This window comes from Oculina patagonica, chromosome 7 (genome assembly GCF_052425735.1).
Source record: "Oculina patagonica isolate OP01 chromosome 7, crgOcupat, whole genome shotgun sequence".
NCBI lineage: Eukaryota > Metazoa > Cnidaria > Anthozoa > Scleractinia > Oculinidae > Oculina > Oculina patagonica.
The window spans coordinates 4,639,845-4,652,968 of record NC_135764.1 but is presented as its reverse complement, the minus strand read 5'-3'; the positions used below and the strand labels follow the sequence as shown (position 1 = coordinate 4,652,968).

General features: G+C 40.5%; 1 protein-coding gene across 1 annotated transcript in view; it reads left to right on the top strand.

Moving 5' to 3' along the window:
- Positions 1 to 13,124, top strand: part of LOC144660150 (voltage-gated inwardly rectifying potassium channel KCNH6-like) — a 19,873-nt gene extending 6,749 nt beyond the window's left edge. The window contains 9 exon segments of the mRNA XM_078520715.1: positions 5,345 to 5,715; positions 5,717 to 5,941; positions 6,815 to 7,273; positions 7,975 to 8,374; positions 9,269 to 9,468; positions 10,188 to 10,440; positions 11,314 to 11,528; positions 12,524 to 12,811; positions 12,813 to 13,124. Coding sequence (XP_078376841.1) covers positions 5,345 to 5,715; positions 5,717 to 5,941; positions 6,815 to 7,273; positions 7,975 to 8,374; positions 9,269 to 9,468; positions 10,188 to 10,440; positions 11,314 to 11,528; positions 12,524 to 12,811; positions 12,813 to 13,124 — 2,723 coding nt within the window.

Below are 13,124 nucleotides of genomic sequence, written 5' to 3'. Positions count from 1 at the left end.
GGAACTGGGCAACGGCTTATTGTTTTGAGCTACCCAGAAATAAAGAGATATAACCTTAAAGAAATATGCCCATACAAGAATAGTGCCAAAATTAGCCTGCTCCAGGCTTTCGGTGCATGCTATAATACCAAAATGACAGATTAAAGCGGATTTACATAACCCTAACCAGGTCGTCATATTATCATACATTCATTGTAATTTTCTCCGTTTCTCCCCAACCAATACGGTATCAAAAATATTTATAGCGGACTTTAGCCAAGAGTGCACAATCATTTGCATTCACTGTCATTTTGATAAAAGACATACCAGCTTTACAGTAACGCGCCTCAGAAAAGTCGTTATAAATCTCTTATCTTTCTCAAGGTGGTTAGCATTTAGCATTGACAAAATGATGTAAGTTTTATCTGTGTCGGTTGCGTTTTATTTGTTGGCATGTCTGTTTGCGTGTGAACAAAAGCTCGATTTCTGTTTGGTCTTTCTTTTTTATGGCGACTACAGCAGACATGCTCCAAGTCAATCGTTTGAAATATAAGTGGTTCACGATGAATGCCCGCCAGTGTTCGACGCGCGCGTGTAATAAACCACGCGCGTGACGAGCGAGTTTTGCAGCGAAACATTCAGTTTCACCCACGTGATGTACTATACTCGCGTGGGCGTCGCGCTCGTATAAACTAACACCTGCACTCAAAGAGTGAGAAAGAAACCCTCGTGTTTTGCTCAAGAGTACAGTGGAAGCTCTCTCTATGGAGACCATTGTATTATTTTATGGACGCTTTGTTACAGATAACAAATGAGTTCAATTGGTTCGTTGCGAATTTTTATTTCCCCCCACTTTCTTTTACGGGCTTTATATGTTTTTATTCGCTTGTTGAATTTTGCCCATATTTGTTTTGCCTTATTTCATGCATTTAAAAAATTAAATTTGTTTTCCAATGTTATTGACGATGGTGCTTCTATTGTTTTGTAATCATTTTCACGCAAGAAGAAGTCATGTGTACTTGTCAAAAAAAAAAAAAAAAAAAAAAAAAAAATAAAAAAAAAAAAATAAAAAGGAATTAAAAAAAATTAAAAAAAAGAAAAATTTAAAAATTTTATATTCCAAAAAAAAAAAAAAAAAAAAAAAACCCCAAAAAAAAAAAACCTAGACGTTTGACCGCGGTGAAGTACTTTGTACACTGTCTTTTATTTAACTCGCCCCAATTCAGTTTGCGGAGTCTGGGTCGAGCTAGAGAAAAAGCCATAAAAACATTCTTGTAAGAAAAAAGGGGCACATTAAAAGAAAGATAATTTTCCTTTTAAAATTTCGTAGTGATGTGAATTTCTTTTATGATACTCAACTTTTCATTGCATAAGATCTCCTGTACAGTTTGTGAAACAGTTTTTTGCACAAACGCCATTATCCTGTTTGTGCATTCTTTCAACGTTTATCCTGTTTTCCAGTTTTTGTCTTGCTACTTTTTGTTATGTCTGCTAAAAGGTATACATTCTAAGAAAAACTCCTAACTTGCCTTGACAAAATATATGAGACAGGAACTCTGAACCAGCTTTAGAAGTAGATATAAGCATTATTCTTTTTTTAAATTTTAGGTTGACCATTTTTTTTTCCTAATACAAATTTATATTTATTTATTGATCAAGCTGCCTTCCTTCCTGAGCTCGATTTGATCTAATATGCTAATTTGAATGCACCCCGTAAATGCACACATTTTTTTATGATTTGCATACATTTACATATCCAGACTTTTCCGGCCCTTATAAGCTCGATTTCTCGTTGACATCAATTGAGGATTTTCGAGGATTTAACTTATACCTTCCTGTGTAATCTGCGCCTGAGAAGGTAAGAAAGAATCTAAATGTCAGTTTAACTAGATGTTTTTCGAAATCAGACAAGGCGATTTGGCAAAGAGGGGTTACAACGCAAATGAGATTAGGAATCATTGTGGGGCTTTTTCAAGGCGAAACGGCAAATAATCTATCGCTAGATTTACCAACAATGCGGGATGTTTTCAATACAAATGGAATCGACATATCAATATCAAGCCATACTGTTCGTCTTGAGCATTTCGACGGCTTCCTTAAAGGGTTCGTCCATGCGTCTTTGCAATTTTTTTTCAGTTTTGAAATCCCAGGCCACGTTTGTTTTAAAGGCTGTCTTAATTGCAATCGTTGAAAGTGTTAAATCAGGTGAAAAGAGCTCTAAAGAAAGACTCAATAGTTGTCGATAGATGGACGATTTACATTTACATATTGAAACCAAAATCAACGCGAACCAGGCTCGCATTGAAAATTTTCAGATCTTTTTATTCGCCAAAGATTGTTGCTCATTTGTTGAAAAGAGAAGATATACAGTTGCAAAATTCGTTTCTTTGTAAAACTGATCTTATTTGCCTTGGCTTGTTGCCCTCGAATGGAAAGTTTGTTTCTTGTTCATTTCTGTCAATTTTTTATCACACCACTTTAGATTGTTTTTCTCCACCTCTAACATGCTTTATGATTTTTATTTTCACTAAAAGAGCTGCATAACAAGATTCCAATAAAATCTAGATCGAGTTTTGTACATTTTGAGATAATAAATCCCCTAAAAATAACAATAAAATAAATTCAAATCCTCGTGTTTGTACAGCTGCGCGTCCTCCGAATTTTGCGGAAGCGTTGAAGTGAAGTTTAAGAAGCAATGGATCATTTAGTCTGCAATTTACTTAGCATTACTGTAAACACTGATTTTAAACAGCTCTTGAATTCTTGAAATGGCATTTTCATCTTACACGTGATTGCAGGGGACTTAGTTGTGCCTTTCTTTGTATAAATTAAAACAAGTTAAATTCCCCCCCCCCCCCCCCCCCAAAAAAAAACTTCCATGCATCATCAACAACAACTTTGAGTTTCGATTGGTCCACTGACTGACACTTACTCAGTTTTTTTGCGGTCTGTTCAACATTTGCATTTGTACGCGCGCGTTTGGTTATAGGTATCAACCCTCCCCTCCCCTATAACTATGTTGCTGTGGATAAATATGTACACTCTTACTCATGGCCAACAAAATGTCAGCGGATTAACTGTACGCAATCAGTGAAAGCCCTGATGCAGTGCGAAAAAGCAATTTAATAGCGGACATACGGACGTCATTTGGTGGTCGGAGTATGGTTTTGGGCAATGTCGCCCTAAGTGTAGCATATATTAACAATTCTGTCGTTGTAGGCAGGCAATTTATTACTTTTTGATGTATCGCTAGTGTTGACAGGCCTCCAAACTGCGAATTCTTTTTCTTATGCTTTCAAAAACATGCTGCGCTTTGCAATAAAAATACGTAACATCTGCCAATTTCTCACATGTATTGCTTTAATTGCTTGGCGTGCGGTCACCAAAACTGAAGCATAACCACATGGTTCAAAGTCATATTTTATCATTGCCCTCAACAGATTTTAATGAGAAAATAAAACAAGGGGGTATTTAAATTAGTCTTTCAAAGGCTTCGTCAAAAACAACAACACTAGAAGCAATACTTTTCGAACTCTGATATCGTTAATTTGCCTTAAATTTCGTTCGTCTTTTATCAAACCTCTTTGAAAAAGTTCTAACATTTCAACTGTATCTTGTGGACGTCTGTCATGGAAAATACGTTTCGCGTCTTCGCATTTTCCGTGCACTCTGCTAGTTGCGGTTAAAATTAATAGACATCATTGAATAACTTGGGCAGGCTTTTAAAAGCAGGTGGAATCTTTCTCTGACTTAAACTAATCTTCTGATAAGAAATTACTTTGTGCCTAGAGCATTCAATTTTCATCCGTTGCACTAGCTTTCCCAAACGCACGAAAACCGATAAAACATCGGTGCGACGGAGGGATTTTTTTCAGCACTAGTTTCTTTTCGGTTCGGTCGATTCTGTCAGCTGTCCGCTGGAAAAAGAACTGTCTTTTGAATCAGTCAACCAGTACCAATTCGAGACACCTTGTTATTGTTCGAACAAGGAAATGAATTTGCGCTTGGCAATATGCCAAGTTTAATTTTAATTTCGCAGGAAAAAAACACTTCGACTTGAAGACCTTCCTTTCAGTTTAACGGTTCAAAATCACATGGGTGGCGCAATGTAAGCGGATATTTTGGGGGCGACTAGGGTAGGTTTTTTATTAATTTTGTTTGCTTGTCTCTTCGTCTCTTACGTTTTTATTTACACAGCGCTGCGTTATCTTCTGAAAAGGTAACAAATTTGGATAGATTTTGGTCAGGATAAAACATCAATCGATATTTCATTTTAACATACTTTATCTTAGCAGTTTTGCGAAAAATATTTCGAGCTATGGCAGTTTCCTAACGCCGGCTTCTTCTCTGATCTCCTTTTTATTTCCCAGCCTTGCTGAGAACTTCTATCGACGTTGTTTCCTTGTTGAGTTTAAATATTAGAATATTATTTTGTAGGCGGGAATGAGGCTTAACAGATTTTTTTAATGCTGATTTCGTTAAAATACACAAATTAATGTGCAGTTTTTGTTCCAACTTGTGCAAGTCAGTTTTCAACTTGAAAATTAATGGAAGAGCAAGTTACATTTATTGATCAAACATGTGTTTTTCTACGTGCTATTTTGAGTCTTTTGATAACAATTCTTTTGACTAAGACATGAATTGGTGGTCATCAAACATAGTTTTTTTTACGAATCAATTTTTTCCTGGCGAGGTGCACTCAGTTTTCCTTAGCAGATCGCGATCTTCCTATAAAGATTGCGTTAACGGCAGGGAATGTTCTGAAAGAACCGACAACTGAGCTTGCAGTCGATGCGAAACTGCACTTAGCTGTTGCGAGCGAGTTTACAAGAGGACCAGGCAGGGGCGATACATGCCATCTCTCCGATTTGGATGAAACTTGGCCAGATTAAAGGGCTCGCCTAATAACTCTAAAAGACGAAGTGGGTCGGCTTTGCGATTTTTCTTTTGGGAGTTAGACCACTCTCCTGGTGTTTCCCCCACAAATCCCCAAAATTCCACTAAAATAAACAATAAATTTAGAAATTGCCCTGGCTACACCGTTTTGAGACAACTTCAAAAGTTCTCTTAGTTGCCTGAGGGTTTGAACCGCGTTCATCATTCTCATAACAGCGATCGCGGCAAAGAAAAAACCGTTTCGAGACATGTTCATAACATAGTATGTTACATGCACTTGGCAACGTTTTATGCAAATTATTCAATTTGTTTTGTAAGATGGGTAAAAAGCACAACTATGCTAATAGAGGTGGTTAGAGGTTGATTTCATCTAATTTCTACGTGTATTTAAAAACGGGAAACAGTTGCCTAAATTCTGTTATCTATGGAGACTGTGTTCTTATCAGTGACAAATGTGTCTTTTTCTTAGGATCCTGTTTCCAGTTTCCTTTGCAAGTGAATAGAATTCCCGCAGCCATCAGGCGAAAAAGGAAAGAATACAATGGCTCCGCTACAGATGAGGAAGACAATCAAAGCGCAAAAAGTAGCCGTGATCCCGAAACACACTTCACTTCAAGCGGAGCCAGCGAAATAGACTCTCCTTCTTTCGTTCCAGTTATGAGCGTACAGCCCCCCACCCCTACTGGGTCGGTTCCGAGTCCAGGGCTATATCCTTCCCCACCGTCCTCCCCAGAGCAGCAAATCTCGCGCAAATCGCCTTCCCTAAAATCGTCGTCTATGATTGACGTGTCAAAGATTTCAAAGAACGTTAGTGCAGAGTCAGAATCGCTTATAAAACCAATTGGCCTCGGTCACGCCGGCTTCCAAACCTGGGAACATGTTGTATATTCCCGAGATAAAATCCCGACTGTCTGCAGCCGTTTCGGAGTCCTCGCTGTGGAGCCCTCGAAACAAGCCTTGGCTAGATGGCACAAATGTGGATTTCAGAGGCTCAGCACTTATTGCTTCGCAGCGTCTTGATATGCAACAGCTTGTACATCCAAGGAAAACGGAAAAAGTCGCTCAGGTATCGCTTTGTGATTAATAATTTTTGGATAGGTAAACACTTGGGAATATAGGGCCCCCCTTTTCTGCTGAAAGATATAATTCCCGTAGGGCCGAAGATTACCCCTTCCCCCAAAATTGGAGCAAGAAACTGAGCCAAGCAAGAAACTGCCCCCCCCCCCCCCCCACTACACTTTTTAATACCCCTGGATCCGCCATGTATAAATGAGTTGTTTTTCTCCCATGATCATGATAATTTGGTAACTTACTTCTTATTAAATGTGCTCCAAAATCTGGAGCTGTCTGGACTAACTATTTTACAAACTCTTGTGGTTTTCCGTTCGTTCTCCTTTACAAATTGGTGGTCCTACAAAGCTTGCTTAAATCCTGATGCCATTATTACATCCCACTTCGTTATATCTTTACTGATTTTACTTGTAACATTTTTCTCAGCTATTAATAGTGTCTATCTATTAATGATTTCGTTATTTAAAGATTTAAAGCTGATTTCCAGTCCGTACTGCGCAGACTCGGGGTTTGTTTTCATTTTTGTTTTGAATTCGTTGATACGTCACACCTCGGTAATAGCGTACATGAAGTTTTTTTGTCCGCCATTACAGGTCGAGATTTTTGTACTCGCTATTCTTGTTATGCAAAGATATCTGGCGTTAGTTTGTCCCGGAATTTTAATTTTTGCTTGAAAACATTTTTTTCGTGTGAGACTTACATAACATTGCAGGGGAGATTGCGCAGTAAGGACTGGAAATCATCTTAAAAATTCACTGAACACCCTACTCAACAAAAATGAATTTATTCACGGTTCGTTTCGACTCCCGACACCGTCTCTTTTAATTAATGGCGTACCTAAACGTTGTGACCTCTGTCGTGTTACTAGGTCATGTCCCTGGGTGCTGATGTCCTTCCAGAGTACAAGCTCCAAGCTCCTAAAATTCACCCCTGGACAATTCTTCACTACTCGCCGTTCAAGGCATTCTGGGACTGGTTGGTGTTATTCCTTGTCATTTACACAGCTATTGTGACGCCTTATGTGGCGTCCTTCATACTGACTCGGGACAAACAACAGGAGGAACGCAACAAGGACCCGGAGACACGAAAAAACACCGGGCCCGTGAATATATACTCCGACCCCCTGGTCATAGTGGATTATATCGTGGATGTGATGTTTATTATTGACATATTTATCAACTTCCGTACGACGTTTGTGGATATTAATGACGAGGTTGTCAGTCATCCTTGCCGTATTGCCGTGCATTATTGTAAGACATGGTTTGTTATTGACTTGGTTGCGGCGATTCCATTCGAGCTGCTCATTATGATCGGAAATACGGACCAGGTAGGTTTAAACTATTTTTTTACTGTTATCTATGATCCGCGTTGCTTGCCATGATGATTCGATTTAGTGCCTGGGCACTAATTCAGTTTGGTAGCTCTTCGTTTGTGGAAAACTGGGCACTTATTCGGGAACGACGCTTATTTCATGTTACTTTAAGGTGGTTTAGGGAGGTGCGCTGGCCTAATGGTTAGTAGACTGGACTGTGTCTCCGGATTGAGCGGTCTGGGTTCGAGTTCTGGCCAGGGCCATCTACGTTGTGTTCTTGGGCAAGACACTTAGACTCCCACAGTGCCTCTCTCCCCTTAGGTGTATAAATGGGTAGCAACGAATTTAATGCTGGGGGGTAACCCTGCGATGGACTGCTCCCAATCGCTTCATGCTACTGAAACCAGGATAAGCTCTGGCCTGATGGGCCACTAGGCCTGAACGAAACTTAACCTAAGGTGGTTCACAATCAGTACTACAGACCTTCCTGTTTTGACATTTAATCATAGCTAGCTTGAAGCGGGAATTGTTTGCAGCATTTTTTGCAGCTGCATAAGTAAGTCGGTATTATTATATAGATGCGGGGATTTCTTTCTCTTGCGCTGGCATTACGGATGATTTCCGCCAGTTTGATCTCACGTAGGACAAGATAGCTGTAGATCGACCTGTGTAAGGCACACTGTATTTGTTTTACTGAGGTTTGTTATTTTCCACAGACAACAACGCTGATTGGTCTCCTGAAGACAGCTCGCCTCTTGAGACTCGTCCGAGTCGCTCGCAAATTGGATCACTACTCAGAGTACGGCATGGCAGTGTTGTTACTTATGATGTGCTCGTTCGCGTTACTTGCGCACTGGCTCGCCTGTATCTGGTACTTTATTGGCAACATCGAACTGGAAAACGAGGGCAGCACTATAGGCTGGCTGGATTCATTAGGGAAGCAGATTAATCAGCCGTACAATAAGAGCGACATAACTAGCGGGCCTGACTTGCATTCAAAATATGTAACAGCTTTGTATTTTACGCTGAGTAGCTTGACGAGTGTGGGATTTGGAAACGTCTCTCCGAACACTAATACCGAGAAAATGTTTTCCATTTGTGTGATGCTGATTGGATGTAAGTTGTTCTTTTGCATTTTTTATCGCTTTTGATTTGCTCGTTCAGCTTCCCCCGACGAATCTCCTACCCTTCCCGAAAATTCTGTCCCCCAACGTACTCCCCCTAACCCGGAAACTCTCACACCCGAATTACTCCCCAATCTCCAATAATTTGAAAGCCTTCTTGTCATTTTTTTCTGAAAAGCGACTTTTATTAAGACATGAATGCTAGCAAAATTTGCTTTAGATTGTGTTAGCTTCAACTCCTGTTCTTTTCCAAAGAAATTCGACAAACTAGGTGTTGTAGCACACAAACACTATAAATACAGCTTTATATATACACTTTCCCTGGATGGAATGCTAGTCCACCGTAGGTTTCATTATCCTTAGCGTATTTCCCAACAATTCCATGTGTCAAATTCCTTCTATTCGTCCCCAAAGTAGGCAATAAAAATTGTACCAAATCGTTAGATTCGTCAAGTGGGGTTGACTTGTCATGTTTTCTGGAATAATTTTGCTTACGATATTTCGCCAAATTCGTCGAATGTACTAAATCTGTCAGTTGGTTCTGTCCGGTGTCCCAGTCAAATTTTATCAGCAGAATTTGAAGTACAGTCAACTCTCCCTAGACGGACTCCTCTACAAGACTGACACCTCCAAAAGACGGACACCTAGTGTTGGTCCCGTTCCTGCCTTTTTCAGTTATTTTACTGTAACTGAACTCCCTATAAGACGGACACCTCTCTAAGACGGACATTTGGAGCCAGTCCCGACGTAACCTGCAATCAGCGTTCTTTTTTCCCGCCGCGAAAACAAAGAACGCCTGGTCGCAGGTTAGTCCCGACGGCGTCCATCTTAGAAAAAGTTGACTGTAGACACGAATTACTAATTAATCCGTATTTTTTCTTGTCAGCACTATTTTACGCCGCCATATTTGGAAATGTGGCCGCCATCATAGCGAGGCTGTACTCGACAACAGCTCGCTATCACGCGCAGATGCAGAAGGTGCGTGAGTTCATCCGGTTTCACCAGATTCCCAGTCCCCTCCGGCAGCGGGTCGAGGACTATGCTCATCACGTGTGGTCTTATACAAACGGTATTGATATGGAACAGGTCAGTAGCAACAAACTAAATATGGCAGTTATTACCCCAGGGGTCATGATATTGATCTCGTTAGTTTGTTTGTGGACAGTCACATAAACAAAGGTGAATTCAGGGTTCCCACAGGTTATCAAATGGTAAGAGAAAAATAAAATTCTTCAAGCTCAGGAAAGTCAGGGAAATTTCTTTTGAGTAAGGGAAAATTGACATTTTGAAAAAAGGTCAGGGAAAATTGGAATATTTAACACCGCTGATTTCATACAATCGATGGATGGAAGGAACATTTCAGTCAAAATTATCTCAGCGATGTTTTATTTTGTTGGAAGCTGAGGCTGTAGGCCACTACTATACCTGACATTTTGTATTTATTTGGTCAGGGAAATTTTATTTTTATCAGGGAAAAGTCAGTGAATTTTGAAAACTGATGTCTGTGGCAACCATGGATATTGAAAGGTTGTAATGGGTTTTGCTAAGACTCGTGTTCACAGGACAACCATTTGTGTGAAAATTCGTAAATTTTTTATAGCCAAAACTGGCACCTGCACATTTATGTTTTGTATAAAATTCTCCGTGGGAGTAATGAGCGCCATATTGTTGCCATAGGACAAAGTCTTTCTGTCGGACTCTGCTTGAAATGACCCCTTTTAATTTAAAAACGTTGGCATTGGCAGAGATTAGGAAAACGTCTCAATAACTTCTTACCGTTCTTTTGCTTATTTTGTGTATCACAGGTTCTCAAACACTTCCCCGAGTGTCTTCAAGCAGACATTTGTCTTCATCTGAATGCAAGCCTGCTTCAGTCTTACCCAGCATTTACCTCGGCACCTCTGGGTTGTTTACGCGCTCTCGCCCTTCACATAAAAACCACTCACCTCCCCCCTGGGGATTACATTATCTACCAGGGAGATGAAGTGAATCATTTGTACTTTGTGATAAGGGGAACAGTGGAAGTACTAAGCAGTGACGTCATTATGGCCATTCTAGGTAAGCCTTTTCTCTCTTTTCCGTTCATTCTATCTATTACAACCGTTGTTCCTTTATTAATATTTTTTGTTATTTTTGCCAAAAAAGCCCCTCGCTACGAAGGTTACGTTATGGGAGGAGGAAGAACAAATTCACACAAAAGAGTATCTAAAACAATGTATATTTCGGATTGATAGTGCCCCGAATTGAAAATAACTTATGTTTTTCCTTTTGTTGAATGCGCGGTAACTGGTTCCCAGTTACTTTTCAGAGGTTGGACCCCTCCCCGACCCCCCAAGTTATATCTCTGTTTACGTCGTGTGAGTTTTTGTATTTTGCTTGCCTGGTAAATCGCTTAGAAGCAGATACATTCACTCTTAAGGCTGGTTCTTATATGATCGCCCCGATCGTTTCTATCGCATCGATCGTTTGCAAATTCTGAGACGATCGTAGGCGATCGAAGCGAGTGGAAGCGATCTGGGTGCAGGGTGCCTGGCATGAGCGAATACCTACGATAAACAATCATTTTAGCCCTCGATCAAACCCAATGGCAGCCTTTAATGAAAGAGCAAAACTCGTGGTCAGCAATCTTTTCAGTTATTGCAGTTTTACTGCGGAGAAGGGAAAGAGATGCTAGAAGGATAAAACACGGGCGATTGAAGCGATCGTGATCGCCCCAATAAGGGTGGGAGGCCCCAATCGCCGCAGCCGTTAGCGATCGTCTGTTTAATGTTCTCATATAATCGTCCCGAACGCAAGAAAACTTTTTGAAGTGACAGAGGCGATAGAAACGATCGGGGCGATTATATGAGATCCAGGCTTAGTTCATTCATCATTCATTGATGTAAGCTTCTTGCTTCATCTTTTCCTTCTTTTATGTATCGCGTTTCCCAGGTAAAGGCGACTCATTTGGTGAAAACTTTGCCATCGATCCCGACAGGCCTGTGGTCAACTCTAACGCCAGCATCCGGGCATTAACGTACTGTGAACTGCGGCTGGTTGCACGAGAGGACGTGCTTCACATCTTAAAACAGTATCCGCTGTTCAAAGAAAACTTCATCAAGGATCTTGAAGTCACTTACAACTTGCGCGGAGACGAAGTAGAGAAGGTCTGTTACTAACTTAATCTCTTTTACCGCGGGGAAAATTGGCAAAAACAGGTTTCTGCGTCCACAACACATATTTAAATACCGATGTCGGTGCGCGTTTAGGTTAACAAGACAAAAAAAAAAACCTTTGCATAGCTAGGCGAAACAATTGCTCACAATCTGAAAGGTTGTCGCGAAAAAAAACTATTCAATTAATTTATTCAATTTGTTAGTTTTGCGTCAATTCAGGAACTCGTTGCGTCGTAACATCGTAATGATGCGTCATAACTCGTATCATCTCTGAATAAAAAAATTGTTCCTTTACACATGTCAACAGGTTAGAAACTGTTTGACCAAAGACAAGACATACAGTACTCTACCCTTTTTTATGCCATACCATAGAAAATACAGCCAATCACAATACAGGAAAGCCGTTGTATATTCGACGGTATTCAACCCAACCTTCCTATCGTGCGTCGCGATCTTATTCTCGGCGAAATTTAGTGAGCGCCTAAAGACTCTTGTGTATACCGAGAAAATACAAGTGACTCGTGGGATATTCCATAGTTTACCATGTATACTCCAACTCGTGGAATCCTTTCTCCTTTATATACCTTACAATACCTATAACCTAAAATGGTACCCCTTTCGAGCGGAGCCTTCCCGTATAGTCCCTTATAGGGAGTAGCCCCACTCCCCCCAACAGAAGCTGCATAGCCTTTGCACATCTACCTTTGCTACAATAGATGTTACTATTTCTTTGTCGCATTACGTAGAAGAAAACTTTCCTCCCTTCAACATTACTTTCCATTACATCAAGTCCTATTCAGAATCGTTTTTGGGTAATCGTCGCACTTTTTGAAGTGCACGTTTGCGAAGAGACCTGTCACATCCTGTTACTTAGCAACCACTGACAAAAACTGCTGGATGACTGCGGGCTCAGTCAATTTTGTGAGTTGGCTCTACCCGTTCCTTGATTAATAATGAATGAATTTACCTTTTTTTTTTCAATTTAGGACTTCCTCGATGTCAAAAAGGTCAACAACGGCTTCGTCAATGTTAACTCACAGGTTGATCAATCTCCAATATCTCCCAACGACTCGAGCACAGTATTCCCTCGGCAAGGAACATCAAATGTTAGAAATTCATTAAATGTACCGGATGAATTGGGGACAAGCGGAATTCGACCAAGACCGACCAGCTTGAACCTACCGACAAATCATGTTCATCGGAGAGAAGAAAGTGCGCCGCTGAACTCTGAAAATTCTTCTCAAGGATCTCATTTATTACCTTGCGTAGCCGAACACAAGAGATATCCAAACGGCGGAAAAGAAAGTAGAACTTTTAAATGCTTCCAAAAATGACGGAAGTGTTGCAAGGGAAGAAGCTGTTTTGAGCCCTCCTTCTGAGTTGCAAACACAACAGTGCGCTGAGCCTGTCTGCAGAGACTGCTGTAAATCACTCAGTGTGATGGAAAATAAACTAGAGAATTTGTCTTCCTGTTTGGAGAGACTTGAAACTAAACTTTCAGCTGACGTCGAAGCGATATTTGAGCTTCTACGGGCTCACAGTGAAGCCATAAGAGACCGAAAGCTGGACTTTCATACACAAGTGTAA